The sequence below is a fragment of the Lycium barbarum genome, chromosome 3, assembly GCF_019175385.1.
Source record: "Lycium barbarum isolate Lr01 chromosome 3, ASM1917538v2, whole genome shotgun sequence".
In the NCBI taxonomy this organism is placed as follows: Eukaryota; Viridiplantae; Streptophyta; class Magnoliopsida; order Solanales; family Solanaceae; genus Lycium; species Lycium barbarum.
This window is the reverse complement of record NC_083339.1, coordinates 63,278,099-63,303,891: the sequence shown is the minus strand read 5'-3', so window position 1 is coordinate 63,303,891 and position 25,793 is coordinate 63,278,099. Positions and strand designations below refer to the sequence as shown.

General features: G+C 37.8%; 2 protein-coding genes and 1 long non-coding RNA gene across 3 annotated transcripts; 2 read left to right on the top strand and 1 right to left on the bottom strand.

Moving 5' to 3' along the window:
- The first annotated feature begins 8,231 nt into the window (after positions 1–8,231).
- On the top strand, positions 8,232–14,942 carry LOC132631434 (uncharacterized). The gene is made up of 14 exons (XM_060347008.1): positions 8,232–8,720; positions 8,871–8,930; positions 10,294–10,395; positions 10,525–10,605; positions 10,690–10,808; positions 11,066–11,167; positions 13,198–13,314; positions 13,418–13,486; positions 13,582–13,648; positions 13,740–13,793; positions 13,898–13,984; positions 14,134–14,196; positions 14,271–14,309; positions 14,529–14,942. Exons 1-14 carry the CDS (start codon positions 8,595–8,597, stop codon positions 14,643–14,645), a joined length of 1,203 nt encoding a protein of 400 aa, XP_060202991.1. The 5' UTR covers positions 8,232–8,594; the 3' UTR covers positions 14,646–14,942.
- LOC132631432 (uncharacterized) lies at positions 14,759–25,232 on the bottom strand. Its single transcript, XM_060347007.1, has 14 exons — positions 23,364–25,232; positions 22,900–22,981; positions 22,767–22,821; positions 22,569–22,624; positions 22,355–22,455; positions 22,150–22,219; positions 21,738–21,807; positions 20,845–20,901; positions 17,722–17,789; positions 17,357–17,437; positions 16,853–16,930; positions 16,585–16,740; positions 15,396–15,548; positions 14,759–15,137 (listed from the first exon to the last, which is right to left on the bottom strand). The coding sequence occupies exons 1-14, from the start codon at positions 23,627–23,629 to the stop codon at positions 15,054–15,056; spliced, it is 1,377 nt and encodes a 458-aa protein (XP_060202990.1). The 5' UTR covers positions 23,630–25,232; the 3' UTR covers positions 14,759–15,053.
- LOC132631435 (uncharacterized) lies at positions 17,798–20,674 on the top strand. Its single transcript, XR_009578841.1, has 3 exons — positions 17,798–18,800; positions 19,158–19,215; positions 20,284–20,674. It is a non-coding gene; the product is annotated as an uncharacterized LOC132631435 (long non-coding RNA).
- Positions 25,233–25,793: the final 561 nt, after the last annotated feature.

Genomic DNA, 25,793 nt, shown 5'->3' with positions numbered 1-25,793 from the left:
AATTGCACATATGAGGTATCAAGAAGTTGATCCCTCCAAGGTTCATGACATGAGGATAGAGTAATAAAACCAATGGATTCAAAAGATGAAATACACAACTCTACATTAGTTCTATTTGACATGTCGCACAATGTCCAAACAAGGACTCTCCCAAGACAGTGCTCTCAAATCACACAAGGTGTCACCCGGATCAAATGGATAGATTACCCACCTAGTATGGTCAAGGACACAATCATTTACCCTATAAGAGTCTCCCTTCACATAAGATGCACCCAAAACATACACATAAGCATCATCCCAAAGTTCATCATAGGTAAATAGGTAATAAAGAAAGGTGTCACACAAAACAACTTCTTCAACTAAAGTGACCTCAAGTATAGACTCATTATGGGGTTCAAGCACAAGTTCAAGCAAGCCACTACTATTTGGAACACTCATGGAAGATGTGACAATTTTCAAACAAGTTTCACCTTCTTTTTCAAAACATCCTTCCCCAACTATCATGTCATTTCCCTTCAAGGGAAGGTTTCTATCATAAGGGAAAGGGTTATCTAACCTACGCCAAGCTAGAAATAGCATCTCCCCAACCCTTAGGTTAGGAGATTTAGCATAGTCCTTCCAAGAAGTGTGCTCTTGTTCATGTAAGTCAATCCTCTTCTTTAAAGAGCACTCTTCACTTTCGGAAGCCATTCTAAAATTCAACGTTGGTCCATCAAGTGGGTCACAAACCCTCAAGAAGGACTTTTCGTCATCGGGAATGGTGTCAACAACTTCAACCACCCCATGCTTGTCATCAAGACCAAACCCATCATCATCCCATAGTGGGTTACTAAATACCTTGTAGCCTCCAAAGGACACTACATTTGCAACATTACCAAACTTCCTACTAGGTACATGACTATTCACATGATCAATTACATTAATATCATCACTAAATTAAGTGTCATTAAGCACATCACAAGGTTCCTCAAATAGTGGGTTTTTATAGCAAACAAATTTATCAACACAAGTATCCACACTAGTTGGACGCAAATCGATCTTCCAAGAAGAATCAACTCGGTCATCGCTAGGATCAACTAATGGGTGAGCTATCATTTCACATGACAATGTACTAACATGAAAATCATAGGAATCAACACTAGGTGGACACAACTTGAACTCAAAAGAAGAGTCAAGATAGTCATCAATAGGATCAACTAGTGTTGGATCACCCATATCAAACACATTGTCAATTGTCACAATAGCACTAAGCTCATCACAAGGCAAAGACTCATTAAGCTTATTTAAGAGGGAAGCTATCATTTACACTCACTTCAACAACATGATCAATCACATCATTTGTGGTGTTAAGATTAGCTATTTTACCTTGAAGTTCACATTCATCTCCTTTGACTTGGGTTTTAACTTTGGAGCTCGTTTGCTCCTTTGAGAAGCTCCCAATCACCTCAAGAACCTTCAAAGGTTGAGGGTCATCATTAGGTTTGCTTCCGAGAATACCTGCACTATCATTAAGCCCACTAGAGAAGAAAGAAAAGTCACAAGGGTTAGATAAAGGTTGTGACAACTCCCTCACATCCTCTCCTTTTCCTCTCAAGAGTTGTCACTTTTCACTCCCTTACTCCTCTCAATCTTTTCTCTCACAGTTTGTTGGGCCTTGTGGACTTGTTCTTGCATTTGGAGAAGTAGCTCCGTCATTTCCTTGAGGTTTTCTTTTACCCCTTTTATATTATCTCCTATGCACTTGAAATCTTCTCTTATCTCCTTGAACCCACCACTTGTGTTTGTTTCATCTTTGGGTTCGCTCCTCGCTTGAGGCCCCTCATTCCTCCTACTTCCTTCACCAATCGTCACTCCTCCCCTATCTTCCATAACATAATCACCTTGAGAACATGGTAACCTCGGATTAGGGTACGAATTATATGCCCTTGTGTTTCTTGAAGGAGGACATGTATACTCTCTTCTCCTTCTAGGCGGACTCCTACTTGGGCCAATCCACAGACTTAGCTTGGAATAGGAAGTATTACAAGGTGATGTACGTGCGTAGCTACTAGAAGATCCCTCATAAGGACTAGATTCAACACCATGGTCTTCATAAGCATAATCACCACAAAACGCATAGCCATTAGGCTTATGATCATCACAACTTCCCATTTCTTGCATATTCCTACCAATTGGTTCATATCGTAAGTGTGAGGAAAGAGTATACCTCAATTCACCCCCATGTCCATGGTGTGTAGGATGAGACTCTTCATGCTCGTATCCACAATAGGACTCGTCATCATACCCATCTACTCCTTCTTCTTCATAAGCTTCATGAGGTGTTGCCTCACAATTGCCCTCGGAGTAGTATTGTTCACCCTCGTACGAGTTATGATCATATCGACCATGTTCCTCATACGACTCATGAGAACCATCACCATCATATTCATTTTAAGAATAGTGATGCTCATATCCCATGTCATCTCCCTCATAGCTCCCATATTCATCATAGTCATACCCTTCATTGCTAGAGGCATAACATTCGTAATCGTCTTCGCAAGATTCTGAGGCTGCGGAAGACATCCTTATCTCTCTTTCTCCTTATGTCTCCTCTTCGTGTACCTACAAAACAAGCAAACAAGATTAGTAGCAAAAGCTCCTCACGTCACTCATATTTGCACTCAAACTTACCTCTCAACCTAAGCTTCTTCCAAGGTTTGTCAAGAACCCTTTTAATCCAAATCAATTCACAAGATTGCTAACCTTTGTGGAGGAATAGATTCTTGTTAATCGAAATACGAACGACTCGATAAAGCAAAATGACTTGATCCAAAGAAGTTTCAACGATATTAAAATGAGAAAAGCTTGGAAAGAATTGACACGAAATGAATTCAGACTCAAGAACTAGTTAACAACTAATAAGAGTGATTACTAGTTGTTAATTAGTTGTAAGAATCAAAGAAAAGAGGTTAGGAAAGATTCAAACCATTTTGAACACTTAGAAAAATTTCCAGATTTTTTTTTTATCAGGTGTTGGCCATGCGTCGCGGGGCCAACACGCAAAAATCAGTCTTTGAAAAATTCCTCTTCCGTGTCGGGTCCCCATCGCGGGTGCAACATGTGATGGTGTTTCCATGTCGGACCCGTGTCGCGGGTCTAGCACCTGATTGGTGTTGGCCCGCATCGTGGGTGCAACACGGGGATCCCTGTACTCGATTCCTCGAACTTTAGGTCGGATTTTCTTGAATTTTGCTGATGCAGGACCCCTCCAAACTTTGTATTTTCCTTTTTTTTGGGTTGATATAACACCTTTTAAACTTGTATTAGGAAAAACTTTGGATCAAAGTACCTTTTGGGTCCTCTTCTTCACCTTGAAGGTTTGAAGATGATGAAGAACACCCAATTTGCAATTGAACTCCAAATCAACCCGTTTTTCCTCCAAATTGTAGATCTAAGCTTCTAATGATTAGGAGAACAAAGCCCAGTGGTTAATTTCACCAATCGAACCCTTAATCAATAAACCCACTTTTTGAATTTCAAGCTTTTGAAGGTCCTTCAATGGTGAAAATCACAAACCCTTTTCAAATCTCTTCAAATTTGGTTTCCAAGGGTTTTCCACACCAATAAACACATATCTAATACCAAAATCAACAAACAACAACAAGATTTTGGTCGAATCAATTAAAACCCACTTGTTCTTCAAAAACCTTCAAGTTCAACAATGGTGAACTACTTCAAACTTCACCAAACCACTTCAAACTTCGGATTTAGAGATTATAGATGGAAACAAACACAGATTCAACCTCAAATCAAACAAACAAACAACATAAAATCAATTTTCAATTTTTTTTTTTGGATTTTTTTTTTAATTTTCAGATTTTGAGCCTAGGATTAGAAATTGTAGGAACAATCTCTTAGCCTATGCTCTGATATCAAATGATACGAATCGAATTGGGGAAGAATCAATTCAATCCAAAACCCGGAATTTAAAGATACGAAGAAAAGGGGATGAGGAATAGAGGATAAAAGCAAGACCTAATTAGAGCAAATTTATGGACAAACCTAAGTATATTAAACTTAGACTCTTCCAATTGAATCCGATCCTAAAAGAACCACTACTCTTTGACACTCAAGGCAAGAGATTCAATTTGAATCCACAAATGGCAATCTCTTCATGAATATCAATGGACATAAAAGGTTCACAAACCAACAATGGATTTCACCATCATATTGACTAAAATAGCCCTAGAATCTACCTAACAATCTATCACTCAAAATATGAGTGTCTCTCAAATATTCATCATCAAAATCTAAGTGAAAAAATGGCTAAGTCTAGTATTTATACTCCTAGACTAAAAAAGACTAGGTTATTACAAAAATGTCATTAATGAGGCAAGAGCCTTGTTTGGCTAGTTGGATGTTGGCTTGGAATCCGAAATGTCTCTCCCTTGCACAAATAGCCATCATCCCATCCTCAAAGCTTGCAATTGCGACCAATTGAATGTATGTCCCTTCTTTGCATGTTTGGCCACTTTTGCATTTCTGTCCTTTTTGCGCTTCTAGCCACTTTGAGTGTCGGCCTTCTTTCTTGTAGCCTTATCTTCAAGCCTCGCCCAAGCCACCTCCCACACATCATAGGCTTCATTGTGGGGCTTGTATGGGCCTCCAAAGGCCTTCAACACCATCCTTATCATCCATGCCGCTTGTAGAGCTTGAAGTTCCATATCTTGGCCTTGGATGTAAGTCTTGAAATGAGGTGTGTCTAGTAGGGTCATATCATAAAGGGTGCGGATTACATAATAAATGAAAACGTTCAACTAGTAAAAACAAAGTACATAAAAATAAAAATAAACTAAATAGAAAATACATAGAAATATTAAACTTAATAAACAAATTACATAAAAATAATAAACAACAACAACATAGCAGAAATAATCTTCCAAAATTTCAGTTTTTCTTTCAAAGCATTTTTCTCGTGTTGAGTGTCTCTAAGGTTAGCCTTGAAAAAACTTTGTTTTTCTTTGGATTCTTTTAGCAAGACATCCAAAAGGTCAATTTTTTCTTGAGCTTCCATAAGCTTAACTGCAAGTCAAACTTCACGGTATCTCTAGTGATACGTGAGGTCGGGGTATCTCTATCAACATGAGGCTTTTTAATCTTCGCCGCCACCGTTTTATCCACGGGAATGTTATGTTCCCAACGAAAATGTTTGCAACCGCCCATATCCTATAAACATTACAAGAAAATCAGTTTTTAAAGTAAAATATGTAGATAATGTGAAAAAAAAAATTAAACCCTAAAACATTGTAAAAACACTTACTTCGGGCACTTTACAACGCCAAAAACGACACCCCGGATTATCTAGGGTCCTTGATGTTCTTAGCTTACAATAATGACCACATTCACAAATATCAGGTTTTATAGCAAAATTTGACATTTCAAAGCTTTAAGACATGATTTTGGGGGTCCTAAAATATGTTGAAAGAGTGAAAATGGAGGAGGTGAAGAAGAGTAGCTTGGAAAAATGAAGCTGGAAGGGGTTTTATTAAACACTATTGCGCACTAATTGAGTGCGCAAAGAGTAGTTTGGTTACATTTTTTTTAATGGGTTATTTTGGTACCCGAACCCAATCTTTGGGTCATTTAAGTTGCGGACTTACCTAAATTTCCCACTTGTACACCGCATCAGTTTAGACATGACATGCCATCAAATAATGATATGGATCCTACTTAGATTTCTTAACTCTTTATCTTAGACCACTTTTGCATTGTTTTATTGAAACTATGACTTATACAAGAACAAATATTTTTGAATTTATTTTAGTTCTCTTTAGATTTTTTTAATGCTAGTATAAATTAATATAAATATTTAAAACGATAATTTTACTATCGAATTATCATTCAGTAAGTAAATTACTGACAATTACTAACAGAAATTTGCCTATTACTAGAATTGCTAACCAATTACTAACATAATTTAGAAAAATAAATAACCATACTTACTAACGAATTTAAAATTTGTTGGTAATTTACCAACATAAATTTGATTCAGTCAAGCAAAATCATCCCTTCAGAAGAAACTGGAATTTCCCAGGTGCGTGGCTGGATTCTCCTTCCATTAATCCATCCATCTTGTCCATCAAATTATCAATCCGAGCGTCTTGATTTTGCACATGCTTGGCCAAGCCATCAATCACCTTTGCCAAGTTTGCTAGTGTCTCCTCCATCGATGAAGCGTTAGTTACCATTACTTGCATGATTGTTGGGGATGTTGGAGAATAGCATGGATTATCGCATAAGTTGATCTTTGACTGGCCTACTTCATGTGGTGTAAGTGGAGAGGATCCATCACTTGAAGTATCATCATCTTCCTTCATAGCAGAGTTCTTGAATCCAGAGAGATCAAGTAGAGCTAGAGTCTTCTTAATCTTTTCAGCAATGCTTTTTCCTTCCTCTGATGCATTAGTAGAGGATCTTGCTCCTTTTGGGGATGAAGATCCAAAAATAGGAGTTGTTGCGGATGACACTTGGAGTGCTTGTTGTCTCAACGTGCTTGTTTTGCTCCTTGTAACCGGTCCAATGCTACTGAAGGTAATGTCGAGGATGCTTTCCACATCAGCAGAGAACTTGGAGTTAGCAACCTTGGAGTTGATCTTCTCTGAAGTCATCTTGAGCTTTGATTGTCGAAAAATTGAGATGAGAGGTAGAGATTGTCCCATTGGGCGTGTCAGAATTTGTAGACAATAAAATTTGCGTCGAGAAAATAATAATCAAGACAGGAAAATATCGCAACAATCGTTGTATTTGATTTCATAATATGAGTGTTACAATCTCTATGATTCCTTTGATTCGTCTTTTCAACAATAAATTCAAGGGCTTTTGAGCTTGATCTTGAACTTAATGGATTTGATTTTGACTTGGACTTAAATTCAAGGGCTTTTGAGCTTGATCTTGAATTTATGCTGGATTTGATTTTGATTTGAATTGATTTGTCACGAACACTTTGATGGCTGCCACGAACAAGTGAATTTGATCTTGAACGCCTTGATATTTGATTCGCCTTCGTTCTTGATCTTCGGATATTTGAAACTTGTAGAGAATGCTTGCAGCTTGTAGTGTTTGATCCACGAGCTCCCTCTGGCTTCTTGTTTGAACTTCTGGTCCTTTTTCTGAATTATGAGGACCCTATTTATAGTTGTAGGATGGAGGAGTTGTGATAAGGACAAACTCCTTTTGGCCAATCAGATTTCAGTTGACATGACGATATTTGATTGGTCGGAACATGTCACTTGTACACATGACACACTTTCATTGGCCTTTGATCTGACTAGGCATGCTGCATCATTCTGACATGTGGCATGACCCTATTGGCTCTTTCATTTGACTTGTCATGCCAAGTCATTTGACACGTGACACCAAATTGGGCCTCTTGGACAAGATGACATATTTGGGCTTGGCAAAGTGGGCTCCTCATTTGTAGCTCAATCAATAGACTAGCCTAACAAAATCGGACCATTAATTAAACTCATATTTATAGGACTTAAATAATTAATCCAATTATATTAATCCTTACTATTTGCTTGGACTAATATATCTTGAATTTAATATAATCCGAATTTCTTGCGGATTTAAATTTAATAAAATATTATTGTCCACAACTATAACATCATATTAAAAAACGAACATAATGAAAATAGAACATGCCTAACCATGGAAGCAGAAGTACCAAATATTTGCTTGTCACAGAACCTTACATATGTTAAGCAGGACTTATTGGTTGATAGTTTTCGTAACTTTTAAGAGGTCCGTGTTTCGAACTTGGACAGACATTTTTTTTATATGAGGCGAAAAAAATAGTAAACAACAACTGAGGTTGCTAAGTGTCAACATGTATGACCTATTTATGTCAAGCAGGGTCATTTTCACCAATATATCCGTATTTTCGTTTTTTGCTTCCAATTATATAAACATATTTAGTAAAAAAATTCGATGAAGCAGTGTCACGTGACATCCCTCGGCATAAGATAAATCTGCCCCCGAGTATATCAATGTTTTTGGGTAATATTTTCTGCTCACATACCAAAGCCCCCCCCCCCCCCCCCCCCCCCCCCCCTCCCAAAAAAAAAAAAAAAACTTATTTTCGAGAAAAACATTTTGTTTCATGCCAAACACACCCCAAGTCCCGTTACTTTTGCTATATTTGTCTTGCATGGAGCGCGTTGTTCGGCATCCGAGTTGACGAAAATCTGTTAACACTCCATCTCTGAGCAATATCTTGTGCTTTCCGCAACTTCACCTAACTTTTTCTAGAGTTGAAGCAACTTTCCACTACTATCTCCCGTTGACCTCTCCATTAATTAATTCTTGAAAGCACTATACTATGTTACATTCTAATCCAAATCAAAATACACTAAATGCAGTGGATCATAATCTCATCACCCTCTGGCTAACCTCTATTTCCCTTGTTCTTCTTTTTCATATATACTGGCACGGCTGCCACCACGGGCTGACTGAGTACCACCCCTATCGGAATAAGAACCACCTCTGCCACTCTGTGCACTGCCTCTAGCCAGTTGTGCTGTTTCACGGCTTTAAGCTGCGCCTTTTAACTTACCATGGCTTTAAATTCTGATACTAAGAGAAAGAAATCGTTAGTTTGCACTTGGCTAATATCTTGTGTACTTCTGCTTTCCGCTGCTTTCTTAATAGGAAGCGCCTTCGTTATCACTGAATGTAAGGAGGTAATTGGCACATAATTACTGTTCTTCTTCTTTCATCAATTCAATTAACTCCATTTTTTTGTCAGTATATTGGACACTTCATTCAGTAATTTCTTTTGATTTTCAAAATTTACTAAACGTCGAGTTCATTTGTCGCCTTTCTTCGTACAGAAAATTTTAGGATGGCAATTGGTTGAAGCCTTCACAATGACGAAACCGAAGAAGTGTGAGGTTTGTTTGTGGGGTCATCTCGTTTTTAGTTTTTGTGTGCTTAAAAAAGAATAAGACTTAGAGCCCATTTGGATTGGCTTATAAGTTGGTTATAAGCTGTTTTCAGTTTTTTTGAGTGTTTGGCTGACCAACTTAAAGTCATTTTGTGCTTAAAATAAGCTCAAAAAAATAATTAGGTCCATTTGATTTAGCTTATCTAAAGCAGCTTATAAGCTGAAAACAGCTTATAACCCCAAAAAAATAAGTTAGACTACCCAACTTATTTTTTTTAGCTTATAAGCTGTTTGCAGCTTATAGGCATAAGCCCATCCAAACAGGCTCTTAGCTAGCAGTTTTGAGGCACTTTTTTTATTTTTATTTTTTTAATACCTGAGGTGTTTGGCTAATTAGGAGCCTGTTTGAATGGGCTTATGCCTATAAGCTGCAAACAGCTTATAAGTTAAAAAAAATAAGTTGGGGTAGTCTAACTTATTTTTTTGGGGTTATAAGTTGTTTTCAGCTTATAAGCTGCTTTAGATAAGCTAAGTCAAATTGACTCAATTATTTTTTTGAGCTTATTTTAAGCACAAAATGACTTTAAGCTGGCCAGCCAAACACTAAAAAAAGCTGAAAACAGCTTATAAGCAACTTATAAGCCAATCCAAACGGGCTATAGTAAAACTGTTTTTAATTAGAAGCAGAAGCCATTTTTCTATTATTTGGGAGAAGTTTCTACTTCTTGAAAAAGGCAAAAGCAGAAGCAGAAATTAATTTTCTTCAAGATAAAAATATCTCTACCAAAAATACATACTTACCAAGTATATCCCTCGTTAATCTATTAGGAATGAAATCATTGAGGATCTTCGTGGTGTATGAAGGATTCTACTTATTTTTGTGTTGAATTTTAATTTTTGAAATGATTTTGAATTTTATTTTGGTTATAGTTTTTTAGTATATTTAAATCATCATGTATATTTTATTTATGTATTGTATTAATTAAAAAAATTAATATGTACTTTTAAATTTTAATTAGTTAAAAGTAAAAACTTAATTAAAGTCTTTCATAATAGATGTTTAAAATAATTTATCTCTGTAAAATAATCTTGATATTATGTTTATTGATACTTGTCATTTTTTAATTGACACTCAAAAGCATTTTTTAAGAAGATTAGCCAAACACAATCTGCTTATTAAAAGCATTCAAAAGCACTTTTCAAATAAATAGCCAAATATAAACTGCTTCTCGTCAAAATTATTTTTAAAAAAAGCACTTCTCAAAATAAGCAGTTTTTAGCCGGTAGGCCAAACAGGCTCCTAGTAGTAGAAAAAGTGTAATATACTAAAATAAATGCCATTTTTATACTTTTGTTTTGCTGTGTTATAGGATGAGTGCAGGCCTGAAGGAAGCGAGACACTGCCCAGAGGTATTGTGGCTAAGACCTCTGATTTAGATATGCATCCACTCTGGGGTCCCCCAAATAAAAGGGTATGTATGTATTATATATTCTTTTGGTAACAGATTATAATGGCTATTGATTATATATTTGCTTGTCGTGTAAACAATTTCTTTTCAATGGTCATAACTCTAAAGGGCACTGTTCTTTTTTCCTTGTAGAAATCAAAATCACCGATGAGTTTACTAGCTATGGCAGTTGGAATTAAGCAGAAAAAGAATGTAAATGACATTGTAAAGAAGGTGAGAGGCCATAATTTATCCCCATTTACACAATTCTCATCCCAGCATTTGATGAGTAAAACAACTTCTGTATCTCATTTGCAGTTTCCAGAGACTGATTTTGTCATTATGCTTTTTCATTATGATGGCGTCGTGGATGAATGGAAAGATCTAGAATGGAGTAGCACTGCTATTCACATTTCTGCTATTAATCAAACTAAATGGTATGAGTTTTTACATACTGCAATCAAGATACGTGTCCAGTGCCGGATCCAGAATTTAGGTTCTTAGTTGAGTGTGTGTTCTTAATGTAAACCTAAATCCATCCATACTTGTTTTCCACACACACACACCGATATATATCTAGATAACCTTCACTCTAAAGCACTAGGTTCTACCGAACTTGTGAACCCATAATTGGATCCACCACTGGTGTGTTGATAAAAGCATTAGCTGACTCTTTATTCTCTTGTTATTTTAGGTGGTTTGCCAAGAGGTTCTTACACCCAGATATTGTTGCAGAGTATGCCTACATATTCCTGTGGGATGAAGATCTTGGAGTTCAAAATTTCAATGCTGGACGGTAATTATCACTGATATAGGGCTAAGCCCATAGAAAGATACATTATATCATCTTCATAGTAAGAAGGTAATTAGCATTGATGCTACACAGAAAAATAAACTCCACCCTGGATCTTAACTGCAGATACAACAACAACAACAACAACCCAGTGAAATCCCACATCGTGGGGTCTGGGGAGGGTAGAGTGTACGCAGACCTTACTCCTACCAAGGTAGGACGGCTGTTTCCGAAAGACCCTCGGCTCAATAAAAGCATAAAAAGAAGTCAGATAAGGTTAAGAGATTCAAAGCGTTATGAAATGAAATAATGCAAGCGACACAAATAACACAGGATAATCAAAGCACAGGAAATAACAGATAATAGCAGAAATCTGAGCACAAGAAATTATATTGCGCTAATGCGACTACTAATAAGAACGGAAAACGAGACTATCTACTAGCCTTCTACCCTAATTTGAGTCCTCCAAACCCTCCTATCTAAGGTCATGTCCTCGGTAAGCTGTAATTGCGTCATGTCGTGTCTAATTACCTCTCCCCAATACTTCTTCGGCCTACCCCTACCTCGTCTGAAACCATCCATGGCCAACCTCTCACAACTCTGCACTGGGGCATCTGTGTCTCTCCTCTTCACATGCCCAAGCCATCTCAATCTCGCTTCTCGCATCTTGTCTTCCACCGAGGCCACCCCCACCTTATCCCGAATATGCTCATTCCTAATCCTGTCACTCCTGGTGTGTCCACACATCCATCTCAAAATTCTCATCTCGGCAACTTTCATCTTTTGAATGTGAGAGATCTTAACTGACCAACACTCCGCCCCATACAACATAGTCGGTCTAACCACCACTTTGTAGAACTTGCCCTTAAGTTTTGATGGTACCTTCTTGTCACATAGCACTCCGGAAACAAGCCTCCATTTAATCCACCCTGCCCCAATACGATGTGTGACATCATCGTCAATCTCCCCGCTGCCTTGCACAATAGACCCAAGGTACTTGAAACTACTTTTCTTTTGGATGGCCTGGGTACCAAGCCTCACTTCCAAGCCAGCCTCCTGAGGTGCTTCACTGAACTTACACTCCAAGTACTCTGTCTTGGTCATACTCAGCTTAAACCCTTTAGACTCCAGAGTATGTCTCCAACCCTCCAGCTTAGCGTTAACTCCGCTACGAGTCTCGTCGATCAGGACTATGTCGTCCGCGAAAAGCATACACCATGGCACCTCACCTTGAATTTGCCGTGTCAATCCATCCATCACCAAGGCAAATAAAAACGGACTAAGAGCTGATCCTTGATGCAACCCCATCTCAACTGGATAGTGTTCTGAGTCTCCTCCTACTGTCCTTACCCTGGTTTTGGCTCCCTCATACATGTCCTTGATCACCCTAATGTACGCCACAGGTACACTTTTATCCTCCAAGCATTTCCATAGGATCTGTCTTGGAACTTTGTCATAAGCCTTTTCTAGGTCGATGAATACCATGTGCAAGTCCCTTTTCCTCTCCCTATACTGCTCCACCAACCTTCTCACAAGATGGATGACTTCTGTAGTTGAGCGTCCCAGCATGAATCCGAACTGGTTCTCTGAAATAGACTCACCTCTCCTCACCCTCATCTCCACCACCCTTTCCCACACTTTCATAGTATGGCTTAGCAGCTTGATACCTCTATAGTTGTTGCAACTCTGGATATCTCCCTTATTCTTGTATAGAGGGATCATTACACTCGCCCTCCATTCTTTGGGCATCAACGCCGTCTTAAAGATGACATTAAACAACCTAGTCAGCCACTCCAGACCTGCCGGGCCCGCGCTCTTCCAAAATTCCCCAGGAATCTCGTCAGGTCCGGTCGCTCTTCCCCTGCGCATCCTACGAACATCACCCTTAACCTCATCAACCTTAATACTCCTGCAATACCCAAAATCGTGACGCCTTCTTGTATGTTCCAAATCTCCCAACACAATGTCTCTGTCCCCTTCTTCATTCAAGAGTTTGTAGAAGTATGACTGCCATCTCCGGATCTTAACTGCAGATATTTATCAATAATAAAAGAAGAAGGTCTTCACATATCACAGCCAGCAATTGATGCAGATATATCAGAAATTCATCACGAACTTACAGCACGAGAGAAGGTGTCAAGAGTGCACAGGTATTACTCATGATCACTGACAGATTTATCAGTAATAAGTTGATCTTCTTGAAAGGCTGTCTTGTAATTATTGCAAACACTAAAATTCTTATGGTTGAAACAGGAGGACAATTAACCCAAGGGGTCCAGGAAGGAGGTGCTACGAAGACAGTACTGAACCTCCATGCACTGGGTAAAATTATTGCCAGAAAGAATTGTGTCTCAGTTACATATTTCCTATCCATCTCTGAATTCTAAGTTCCTGAGAGAAATGTAATGCAAATGCAGATTTGTGGAAATGATGGCTCCTGTTTTTTCAAAGGCATCGTGGCGCTGTGCCTGGTACATAATTCAGGTATGGTTTCAGGTCTAATGAATCTAACAGACTAGTAGTACAAAAAACCTCTTATTTAATTTGGTGAGTTTGGCATTCCCGCTGCTTACAGAATGACTTCGTTCATGCATGGGGGGTGGACTTTCAGCTTGGATATTGTGCACAGGTTTCATATCCTCTTCCAGCATTTACTTTTTTTCAGAAGTTATTGTCATCAATAGAACTAAAAAAAAGTCTACTTCCTGTTTGATGAGTAACTGCTTCTGATAGGGGAACCGAACCACAAATGTTGGGGTTGTTGACTCAGAATATTTGGTTCACTATGGTCTTCCAACACTAGGTGGTGCAGAAAATGAGGTATGTCCAGCCAAAACCGAAGGGACTAAACTTGCAGTAGACAATTGAATAAATTCTAACAGACGGTGGTGTAGAAGATTGTTTCCATCTCCTCATTGTTTCCATCCCCTCCCTTTTCAGTAAGTTCTAACAATTGATTTTCTATGTAGAGGAGTGGGTTAGCACAAGGGCAAACTCCTAACCAGGAAAGCTCACCAAAGAAAGGCCAAATGGTATGTGCTAAAAATAACTAGCTTTCAACAATTAACTGCTTGAATAGAATGAATTAACTGAAATATCATTGCAGGGACTGCCAGAATCTCATCTGTCTGATGCAAGAAATGCTGTAAGTTCCATTAACTTTTTCTTAAAAAAAATCCTCTTAGTTGCTTCCCTTGCAGTTACCAATGTCTTTGTAACATGCATATCTTAGTGTATCTACACCACAGACACAACACAATAAGACAATCTTCAAACGTTGAATTGCATATGAAGCTAAACACACCACTAATTAGTATCCCCAAGTTCCGTTCCATGTTATGATACACCTAGAGTCATTTTGCAGGTGCGGAAACAATCTCTTGTCGAATTAGAAAGATTCAAGAATAGATGGGAAAATGCTGTCAGAGAAGACCAATGTTGGGTCGATCCCTTTCGGCAGCCTGTGAAACAAAAAAGGTGACTGAAGGGATGCATCTTCAGACTTAAAAACTTAGAGACACTAATTACAGTTATTCTTTTATGTCTTCAAGCTGAAGTTGGAAGGCTGAGATAATTCTTATGGACTTCAAGTGCTCATGATAACAGAGGGACATTGTCAATTTTTATAAACTCCAATTATGTATAAAAACAAATAGAATAGTTCAGACAGACAGAGTAACTTAAGATTTTCACCCTGTAGTTATTTCTGTCTGAAACAGTTGCTGAAAATAAAAAGCTGTCAAGCAGCTTAAAATGAAAATTTTAGCGTTTCTGTTGTTATCTCATGCAGTATCACAATATTAGATATACATCATGTTGTACAATTAACAAACACGCTGAAATATAAATATTGACAGATGGACTACCCATTCAATCCAGAGCTTAGATCTTATGACAATCTTCTTTTTCCAACAATTCCAGCAATGAGTTGACCTAATTCTTCACCACTGTCCTCCTGAACGTGATGTCCTGACTGCATAATTCAGAAAATAAATACACTTTTTCTCTATGAATCACCAGCACATTGAAACACAAGGGAGATATAAAGAATATTTAGCTTGTATTACAAATTGATTTCTGATAATTGGTTCTCTTCCAAATGACCAGAAATCCCCGTTTAAATTTAGTGAGGGTTCAAATAGCATATTCAAGAATATGATATTCATCCCGAAAGCTGTGCTCTGCATTTGTAACTATCCAAAGAAAAAGAGCCATGAAATAGTGTCATTACCATAGGAAGTTCAACTAGTCGATGCTTTGATTCTTTGCAGAAATCTTCTACATCATCAAAGCTTAACCAGCGGTCTCTTTGTCCCCAGCAAACTGTTGTTTGGACTGACCAGTTATTGTCCATAAGTATTGCTCTCGTGTCCTCAACGTAGCCCTGCCGATTAGAGAGCACAAAAGGAAGTCTTAGATCAATATATCCATAAATGACAAGGAAGATAGACTATAGAGAGCACAAAAGGAAGTCTTAGATCAATATATCCTTAATTGACAAGGAAGATAGATTAAAGTAACTGAACTCTGGCACCTTCTGTTATACTTCTTTAACAGACTCATAAGTAGAAGAGAACTAAATTGATTTTTCATAATAATCTTATGGAATTTCTGTTGACAAATAGAACCCTCAAAAGCACATTCCCATTCCCATTCCATTACCATTTGGATTCTAAAGTGGATTTTAGATTTATAAATCTCAGTTTTTATGGATTTTAGCTGACATCTTTTTAAAGTTTTCATCTGAATGAACAGAACAAAGGTTGAAATTTTTTGATAAAATTTGTGTACCAAACCCAAATTTTAAGCAAGTCCAAACAGATGTCAGAAATTGTAGCCTATGAATTTGATATACATTAGACCAAATCCTTCAATCCAAGTAGGGCTATATGTTTTTTGGTTCGATAACGAGTGGTCAACAATGTAAGGAAACAGATTGGCATCCCACACATTGATGTATCATTAGCTAATTTTATCTGTTGCATCTCCAATATCAAAAATATCTTTCTGGCTTTCTCTGGTATTAGCTTATTTAACCTTTGCATGAGCAATGGAAATTCTCATACAATCACGCTCTTTGAACTTCACAAAATCTAGATTAGGCAACGGCCCTCAGCCAACTGCCTTGGTTGGAAAAGAACAAAGAAAACAAAAGCCACAATCATAGACAACGGAATATGGAGGGAAAGAAGAATAAAAGGAAAGGACACCTCCGCCCTCTGAGGCAGGTTGCTTGGAAAGCAGACAAGAGGGGAGAAGAAAAGAAAGGACAAACAAAATTCTAGCCGGCTAGCACTGAGAAGAGATACTTTGGGTACGTATCACTTATCTGGAAACCATTGAAAATTAAACTCCACTAGATTGACATGTGGCAGTGCGCAAACTAATTAGAAAATTAACACATGGATAAAAATGTGCACCTTAAGCTGTTTTTTCATTCCCTTGCTTATCGCGTTTAATGCAAACCCTGCAGAACCAGATGTGAGATAAGGTCTTCTGTAAACCATTGCCACATCTTCTTTTATTTGGTAAGGACCACAACTCAGCAATGTTTTATCACTGGCTCTAAGAGGGTCCTGATTGCAATAGATTTAAAACCAAGGTTGAGTGAAAACTATCAGAAAATTTGCAGAGAAGCAAGTATGTCAGCAAGCAGAATAAACGAGAAAATATTTGCATCCTCTTTACCTGACAAAAAATTTCGCCCAACAAGAAGTTGCTCAGAACAGATAAGCTTGACGGCAGATTGGCATGTTTTATAGTTAGCTTCAGTAAACCAAGAAAAAGAATGGATTAGGGAATCCGAACATGTCTTCACTCAACTAGTTTGAAGGAGAAAAAGAATATGAAGAAACAAGAGTGACTTCATCTAGATGACACGAATCTGAACACAATATACAGTTTTATCATTCTTATGTCTGAAAAGAGTGTAAAATAATGTGGTCCAAGGTCCTAGAAAATAGAATTAGGAAAGGCCTCCAGCCAAGGAAAAACACTATTGGACAGAGAACCAAGAAAACCATTACATGTTCTATATCCTGGAGTTTGCTGGCAATTTCATAATCTGCAGAATAATGTTATCACCAGAATATGGCAATTCTGTAGTTTGACTGCACATCACCATCTAAGCTACAGACCCAAGACGAAAAAATGCATGTACTGATGGCAGTTCAACTGTTGATTAATCCTTACTGGCGGATTTAGAAGTATAAGACTGTTTAACTTTTCCTGATGCTTGCTGGCATATTTGATTGCAATTGGTGAGAAGTATCCCTGTAAGAGTGGCAAAAGCAGATGTTTTCTTCAAATCAGATAGCACAAGATAAGTAACACAGAACAAGTTAAATGCGAACAGTCAAATAAAGTAGTGCAAATGGAAGAATAAGTAGGGACGTGTTTCCATGCTTGCGGGGGAACAGGGTGCTGCCTCCCTCTTAATTGGCTTTTGGGGGGGGGGGGGGGGGGGGGGGGGGGGCTTGGTTTTCTTTTGAATTGTTTTACCAAGACAAAACGGCATGGTGGCCCTATAGAAGAATTTTTCATACATATAGACATACCTGCACTACCAGAGTAAACTTTTTGTCGGTAAGAGCATTGATAAGAGATTCCAAGGATGCCACATATTCTGTCAAACATGAGAAATTGAATGTTAAAATGGAGGGAGAAGTTCTTCATTCTTTTGACAAGAGATCCAACCATTGTAATAATCAGATCATCATCATTATATTACTAGGCTATGTTGCACGTCCCTCAAAAAATGTTTTTGACCCCGTGGCGGATCCTCAAAAATTACATAGCTTTGGGAGGATCCTGTTACACCCCGAATTTTTTTTGCGCGTTAAAGTTGCATCATGAGTTAGTCAACGCAAGTTCAAAAGAAATTATGTTGAGGATAGAAGGGATTGATTTTATTAATAAAAATGGTTACAAGAGTCTCTAAATAATATTAGTAAGTAGCGGAAGATTTGGAGGGTGAATGAATCAAAAAAGCACGAGTTTCATTAAAAGTCGGCAAGTTGGGAATACGATAACTTGTACTTTTGGGTGAGATTAGGAGTGCTCCACATGCTAAGCAAGTAATGATATGAATTATTTGAATTGTATAATGGTCTCTTGTTAAGTTTGGAAGTCAAACGAGTTGTAATACGAAAGTCGACGAAGAGCGTCGCAAGTTAAGTTTGTAAATTTCACTGAATTTTGGGTCAGATGTCTCGGAGATTTTCTCTCAATCTACTTGGAGTTACGGGGTGATCCACCTACCAAATCGAAGGTCTACGAGTTTAGTTTCCATTGCATTTTACCGTTTATCAATACGACGTCCGAGTAGAGAGAAATCTGCATTTCCGTCCAAGGGTGCAAACTGCCACAGGGCAGTGGGCCCAACTTAAGTGATATAAATAAAGTCCCCAACGTTTTAGGCCCTCATTTTCATCAATATTAAATCCTAGATCAGCCCTTATACTCTCCCAAATTTATTCTCCATCAATCACAACTAAGTTCAAAGGCAAATCAAGTGATTACAACATAAGGAATCACATGACAATCATAGAATCGTAGATTTCTCGTTGTTTCGATTTTCGGAAGAAAGCTTCGTCTTGAAATAACTTAAGTTGCAGAGTATTATTCAACTTTTGAGGTATGATTTAACCTTCCCTTCATCTCTTTGAGCCTTACAAGTAATTAAACCTAAGAAAATGGAGGGAAAATCCCATATGAATAAGTTATGGTTAAAACTTGAAGCTTCCATGGACAGGGCTAAATTGTTGAGCTATTTGTGTTGGGTTTGTTGTATTGTTTGGAGTTATGATGGTATGGATCGAATCATGGTAGTAAGGAGGAGTATAAAAGTAGGTTTTTGGTAGTGTTTCACTAGAAGCTACCCTACAAAAGAGCTTACAAACTCGTGCCTACGAATCGCTCGATAAAATGCCTAAATGAAGATTTCTATTGGCTATATGCTCAAAGTTGATCTTGAATTGTTCGTATCTTGTAGGAAGTCAGTTATAAAGTGTTCGAAGCTTATGGAAATGTGTATAACTCCAATCGACGAGGTATGTAGGGCTTTCTATTCTCTTTGTGGCATGACTAGATTTCAAATGACCTTTCATTGAAAAGTTGTTCCGCTAACTTGGATCAATCGCGTTCCATGATAATTGAGCTGACACATACTCATCTATGACTTGTACCAAATTATGGTCCACATCTCCTTTTGGCTATCGATTAAAAGACTTTCCGTTCAACTTGTGTCGATTATGTCCCAAAATGGTTAAGCTTACCCTTTTCTCATGAATAGCTTGTATTGAAGTACCTTTCACATTCGTATCCCTCTTGTTTATCGAATGAGGAATGATATTAGTTATGGTACTCTTCACATCAAAGTTGAGTTGATTGTACTTCCTTTAATTAAGTTAATCCTTATCTTCTTGTCTATTGCTCCAAGGTGACGAACCTCTCGTTGGCACTCTTTCAGATAAAAGTTGTGTCAATCATATTTCATAAGAGATTTTGGCTTCGTGAATAATTCATAACAAGATGTTTCCTTGTACTTGTACTTCTTTGTCCTAACGATCAAATAATGATAAACGTAGCGACAATAACGATAGTCGGAGGCTAACGACGATAGGTCACTCCGACCTTTTTTTTATTATACTCTTCTGAGGTCAGTCTTGCATTGCACTTATATATATATGTATTTATTTTCATTACCGAGCTGCGCTATAGTCGGCCGGGTAGGCACTTATATGTGCACCTAGATGTGTTACTTTCTTTACCGAGCCGTGTTGTAGGCAGCCGGGTAGGCACGTAGCTGTGCATTGCCACTGATCAGTTGGGCAGAGATGATGTTATGATGATGAGCTCACCCCACAGAGGGATTTATTATTGTTATATGATATGATATATGCCTCCACAGTGAGGAATGATTTTACGGGCATGCATTTACATTTATGTCATGATTATGGTCGCCCTCAGTGGCCTCGTTCAGAGTTTCAGGTTGTCTCTACATCTTTTCCCAAGTTATCTGTATCTCTTATGCTTATGTTACGTTTATGCTTACTGCCTTACATACTCGGTACATATTTCGTACTGACGCATTTTATGCGCTGTAATCATGCCCACAGGTACGATAGACGGATTGTTGTACCTTTCTCGGTAGGATACCAAAGTTCAGCAGGGATGTTCGCACTCCATTCTCCGGAGTTACTGGTCAGAGTCATCAAATAGGACGCATGCATATATGTATATATAGAGTATGGCTATGGGTACGTCGGGGCCACTATCCCGACTAGTTGATGCATATTAGTGCTCTTAGAGGCTTACAGACTATCAGTCAGTGTACAGGTATTGTGTTTGGCCTTGCCGGCCTTCTGACTAGTTGTCTTTCTTGGTTGTGGCCTTGTCGGCCCTAGTTATGCATATATTTGTTGTTGGGCCTTTTTCTGTTTGCAGATTGTTATGATATACTTCTTACAATTGTTATTCAGCGGCCTTGTCGGCCTATGATTCACGTTACAGAGTTCAGATATCACAGTTGATTCGCTCGGCCCTTCGGGTGCCGGGTGCTGGCCACCCCCCCCCCCCCCCCCCCAAGGTTGGGGTGTGACAGATCCGACACACACCTTGGGATATTTTTGAAGAGTCCAAGCAACAGAGTTATGAGGTGGATAGAAAATATTACTTACCATCCAATGTATAGTCAAATCCATATCTTGGTTGGGGCTTATCTGAGAATCCAAATCCTGTAAGGAGATGGTAAAACTATTCATAGCCTGAAAAGATCATGGACGGATGTGAATCACACTATCTTAAGTATAGTAGGAAAACCAGAATGGAAGATAACATGGAGAGACTGTTATAACTGTTAAGCATGATAAGAAACAAAAACACATTCAAAGTCATGTGGTTAGAGATGCATTGAAAAGTGATCAAATGGAATCGTCAAGTTTTAGGACACCGCCAAGGACCATTTAACAGCTAAAGATTTCATTAGTTGGGTTGGATATGTTAATGCTAACCATGTACTACATTTTTCTGTAAGCAACAAATGTAAAGGAGCCTTACCCGATCTCTTTTGTAAACATATTCATTATGAACATTGTTCTATGTTGCAACACATTTAGAAGTAAGGTATGCCCCCTCTAATATACTATTCCCTTTGACGTAATTTATGTGATGCACTTTACTTTTTAGTTTGTCCCAAAAGAATGATACCTTTCTATATTTAGAAATAATTCAACTTTAAACTTCCCATTTTACTCTTAATGAGGTGATTTATAGCCACATAAATATTTATGGCTTATTTTCATACCAAAAGTTTCAACAGTATTTCTTTCTTAAATTTCATGCCATCAAATGCCATCATCAAAAATGGGATGAGGGAGTATGTTCTTTTGGATATGAAATTCACAGTCAAGGTTCCGAGACTAGAACTCGAGTGGTTTCTTTAAAAAAAAAAAAACGACACGTCATCTAACTGCGGAAGTATGCATGCATACTTTAGGTAGCATTTAGAATGGAAAACAATTTCGAAGAAATTAGGAAGATAATGCAAGAATGGAAGTACTAAAATACTGACCCAGCCAATCAACTGCTATAGCATGATAGTTTTTCTCAAGAATGGGAAGAGCTTTGCGATAAGAGTATGCCTGTATAGTAGCAGTTGAAGCATGGTTAGCGAACCATCAACCAAGAAAGTGCTACATGGTGAAATGCTGGGCATAAATTTGTGACTTAAACTGTAATTAAGTAGCCAAGAACAAAAAGTTTGTCAAATTAGCAAGAACTTCAAGTATCAGAATCTGCAATTCTTCAAACTTAAAATGTAGAACATTGATTGAAGTTGATAGTTCGAAATTCATGTTGAAAATAATTGGTTGATCACCTGAGCTTGCATTCGAAAGACAGACTATCAAAATAAACTTACAGTTTAACTAGGTTTTCTATTTTCTGAGGCTTACTAATTTGATGGTAAACGGCAACATCCTAACCTGCGATGGCAACCCGTGGAGTAATAATATGGGAGAATTCTCAGAGCTTCCATTTTCTACACAAAACCATCTATAGCACAAAATCATATACAGAGAGCATTCAATCGGTAATCCTGCAAACAACCCATCCTCAATTTCTGCATATAAGATTGGTTACTCCCTTAAACAAACTAATAGGTTCACAAAAAAAGTCAGCCAGATTCACCTGAAAAGACCAGATGATGCCTGCGAACTCCCACCCATTGTAACTCCAAAAATGGGATCCTTGGCCTTCTCCCCACTCCCAGAGACAGGATGAGCTTTCACCTGGATGCCACAAGACATTACTAAATTCAGATGGGCTAAAACGATTGCTAGTATTTTAATCAACAATGATTTTTTAGCTTCAGAACACGGAAAATGGAAATGAAAAAACGCACATATTTTCCTTTCTTGAACCATTCGTCAGCAGGACTCGGCTCGTCTGAATACTTTCCTATGCAAAAGAAATCAATTTGGTCTCAGTGTTGATCCATAATTAAGCTGAAGATGCCACATTCTTGAAATTAGACTATATTCTAAAATAAAAAATAAAAAATAAAAAAAAAACAGATTGTGCAAACAAGTGAAATGCCAACCTCCGCTAAAAGAAAAGCCGTCCCCAATTGAAACAGGAGCATCCAGCAAATATTCCTGAATATTTGTCGGATAATATTACAAAACATCCAGAAACATAATTTACTAAAAGATAAATCCTGAGAAAAAAGTTACATCGTTATTATCGCTGCTCGATCGACAATGGAATTGCAAAAGTTTCTTCCTTGCCTGAGCTCTGTGAAGGGGCGAAGAGATCCTAGAAGGAGGAGAACAGGGGACCATGCGGAAACAGTGCAAGTGAAGAGTAGCCATGGAATTCTTGAATAAGAAATGTGACAGTTATGACCGTTTTGTTACCAATATCCACAATAACTAAAGATTTTTGATTTATTTTTCCTGTGTGGAGATAGGGTGTCTCTGGTTCTCATTATTCACTATTTTGGTACACAAAAATTAAGGAAGTTTTGATGCAGTTCTTTCTGGAAAATGTAACCTAAGATCCTCTAGTTTTTTCCTTTATTTAGTTGACTATTCACATCTATGTGGTATGGGACGGAGTATTGGCCGGTCAACAACTCGCACGTCTAGAAGATGAAAATAGAGTAAATGAGCATATTGAGCCATATGTGTAGACATACCAGGAGAGATAGGATTTGGAACGAAAATATTCGGGATAAGGTGGGAGTGGCCTCCGTGGTGGATAAGATGAGGGAGCCGAGGCTGATATGGTTTGGGCATGTGAAAAGGAGATGCACATATGTCCCAGTAAGAGGTTGGCTATGGTGGGCCTAAGGAGAGGTAGAGTGTTGGCACTTGCACGTCTGTGTCTCTTCACTTGATCTCTACACCTGTGATCATTCATCCATTGCCCTTGATGACTTCTTGAGATAGAACATGTATACATTGCTTGTTCTAATCTTCATTAAACTGCTTCTTTGACTGAGTCATCTCTTTTTTATTGAACTGTACTTGTATGCATCTGTCTCTGTGATGTAACATGTTCGTAGACCTAATTCATGTGCTTTGTCTACAACTCTCTCTTTGCGATAGACCAGGTCTTTGGACCAGTTCCATTCACCCTGTGCGTTCTTGCTCTTTCAGACATATCAGTGTGTTTGGAACATATCCTGAACTTCAATCATCTATCTAGCTTTGTTCAAATACTTTGTCTGGACCATGTTTCTAGACCTAGTTTATTCACCTTGTATGTTCACTCTGTTCACTTTGTCAATCATCAAAACTCACACGTGCATTTAGACTTGCTAATGCCAACAGTACTTTAGTAACAGATGAATCAAATGCGTTCATTTAAGATATTCCCTTAAAAAGATACCTTCTTTGTTATTATGCTTGCCTCATTCAAAAAGAAGAAATTTGCCAAACTGATTGATTATAAGTAGAATAAGGTTATTGAGGATTTTATCTCTTTGTTATTTTATTTCCACGTTGGACACTAAACACTAATTAGATATTCAAAATAGTGATACTTTACATCTCATTTGCACCCTTCAGAGCGTTCATCCTTCGGTAGTCTACCTAGTCACGCATGTTTAATGAACTTTATTTAATATGATATTGGTTGTTAAGTTGTGTTGATAATTTCCTATTGATTTGTTTCTATTTTTACATTTGATTCATGCTTGTTGATACTTTTTCTGGTCAATGATGATTTTTTTTACTATGCCTTATGATGTCGTTGGATCTCTAATTAGTGGTTCACATGACTCGTTAATTCTCTTGATTAATTAAACCTTTTTGCTTAAATTTTTATAGACAGTTGATTTTCCCTACCTACTTCAAGCAAAATGCTAGTAAAAAGTTGATTTGTTCAGGTGCTAGCTGTAGCCTAGGTATATTCGGAGGCATAATGATGGAATTTCCCAGATACTCAACAAGCAAGTTGATACAGATTGTAGTAGGCTCATTTACATTATTATCATACTGTTCATAACTTTCGGTTCTCATTTTTCTAAATACATGTGTTTATACGTCCTCTACTTAACATTGAGGAGGTCGATTTTAGCATGTTACCATTTTAAAAACAAAAAATCTATTCTTACAATTAGAATGGTTGTTGTTGCAGGAACATCCTAACTCTTTACAGATTCCGTCATGTTACCTGGGAAAGAGATGAGAATATAGTCCAAATGGCTAGTTATGTTCCTCTTTTTCTTTCATTATGGATTAGTGGGTCATAGACAAATGTCTTTTTTCTTTATGTGTTATAATCAGAAATAGGAAATGATATACACGAGGTGCTCAGAAGTGTATTCAATTTCATTCACTCCTTTGCTAGAAGAAATCCCAGGAGCTGAACAATTAGCGAGACTGTCTTATTCCACAAGGATATGCTTATAAATAAAACTTCACAGCACTTGCTTGTAAGTGCTAAGCTCTAATTCTTTTTAAAATTTTGAAGCACAGTATTTCTTAGAGTGTTGTTACTACTTACTAGCGTTGAACCGTTACCAGAAGCTCAAACGATACCTATCAAAGCCTTCTGCTTGCATGGCGTTTCTTTTCATTTTTTGCATATATGAAAGAAAAGAATGAATGCCATATATGAACGTTCATTCTTTTCTTTCATATAAGGAGAAAATGGAAAGAAACGCCATGCAAGCAGAAGGCTTTGATAGGTGTTGTTTGAGCTTCTGGTGACGGCTTAGCACTAGTAAGTAGTAACAACACTCTAAGAATTACTGTGCTTAAATTTTTTAAAAATAATTAGAGTTTAGCACTTACAAGCAAGCGCTATAAAGATTGATTTATAAGCATATCCTCATGGAATAAAGTAGTCAAGCTAATTGTTTTGCTCTTAGGACTTCTTCTAGTGAAGGAGTGAAAGAATTGAATACACTTCTGAGCACCTCATGCATATCATTTCCTGTTTTGGATTATAACACACAAAGAGAAAAGATATTTGACTATGACCCATTAATCCATAATGAAAGAATAAGAGGAATAGAACTGACCATTTGTACTATATTCTCGCCTCCTTCCCAGGTAACGTGACAGAATCTGTAAAGAGTTAGGACGTTCCTGCAACAACAACCACTCTAATTTCAAGA

What these genes read in the sequence shown, in the direction of transcription:
- LOC132631434 (XM_060347008.1), top strand. Translation starts at nt 8,595, where the DNA reads ATGGCTTTAAATTCTGATACTAAGAGAAAGAAATCGTTAGTTTGCACT. An exon ending in GGGGTCCCCCAAATAAAAGG is followed by an intron (nt 10,396 to 10,524) that starts GTATGTATGTAT and finishes TTTTCCTTGTAG; the next exon opens with AAATCAAAATCACCGATGAG. An exon ending in AGCTTGGATATTGTGCACAG is followed by an intron (nt 13,794 to 13,897) that starts GTTTCATATCCT and finishes TGCTTCTGATAG; the next exon opens with GGGAACCGAACCACAAATGT.
- LOC132631432 (XM_060347007.1), bottom strand. Translation starts at nt 23,629, where the DNA reads ATGTATACATGTTCTATCTCAAGAAGTCATCAAGGGCAATGGATGAAT. An exon ending in TGGGCGAAATTTTTTGTCAG is followed by an intron (nt 16,741 to 16,852) that starts GTAAAGAGGATG and finishes TATTGCAATCAG; the next exon opens with GACCCTCTTAGAGCCAGTGA. An exon ending in GACTAGTTGAACTTCCTATG is followed by an intron (nt 15,138 to 15,395) that starts GTAATGACACTA and finishes TGAATTATGCAG; the next exon opens with TCAGGACATCACGTTCAGGA.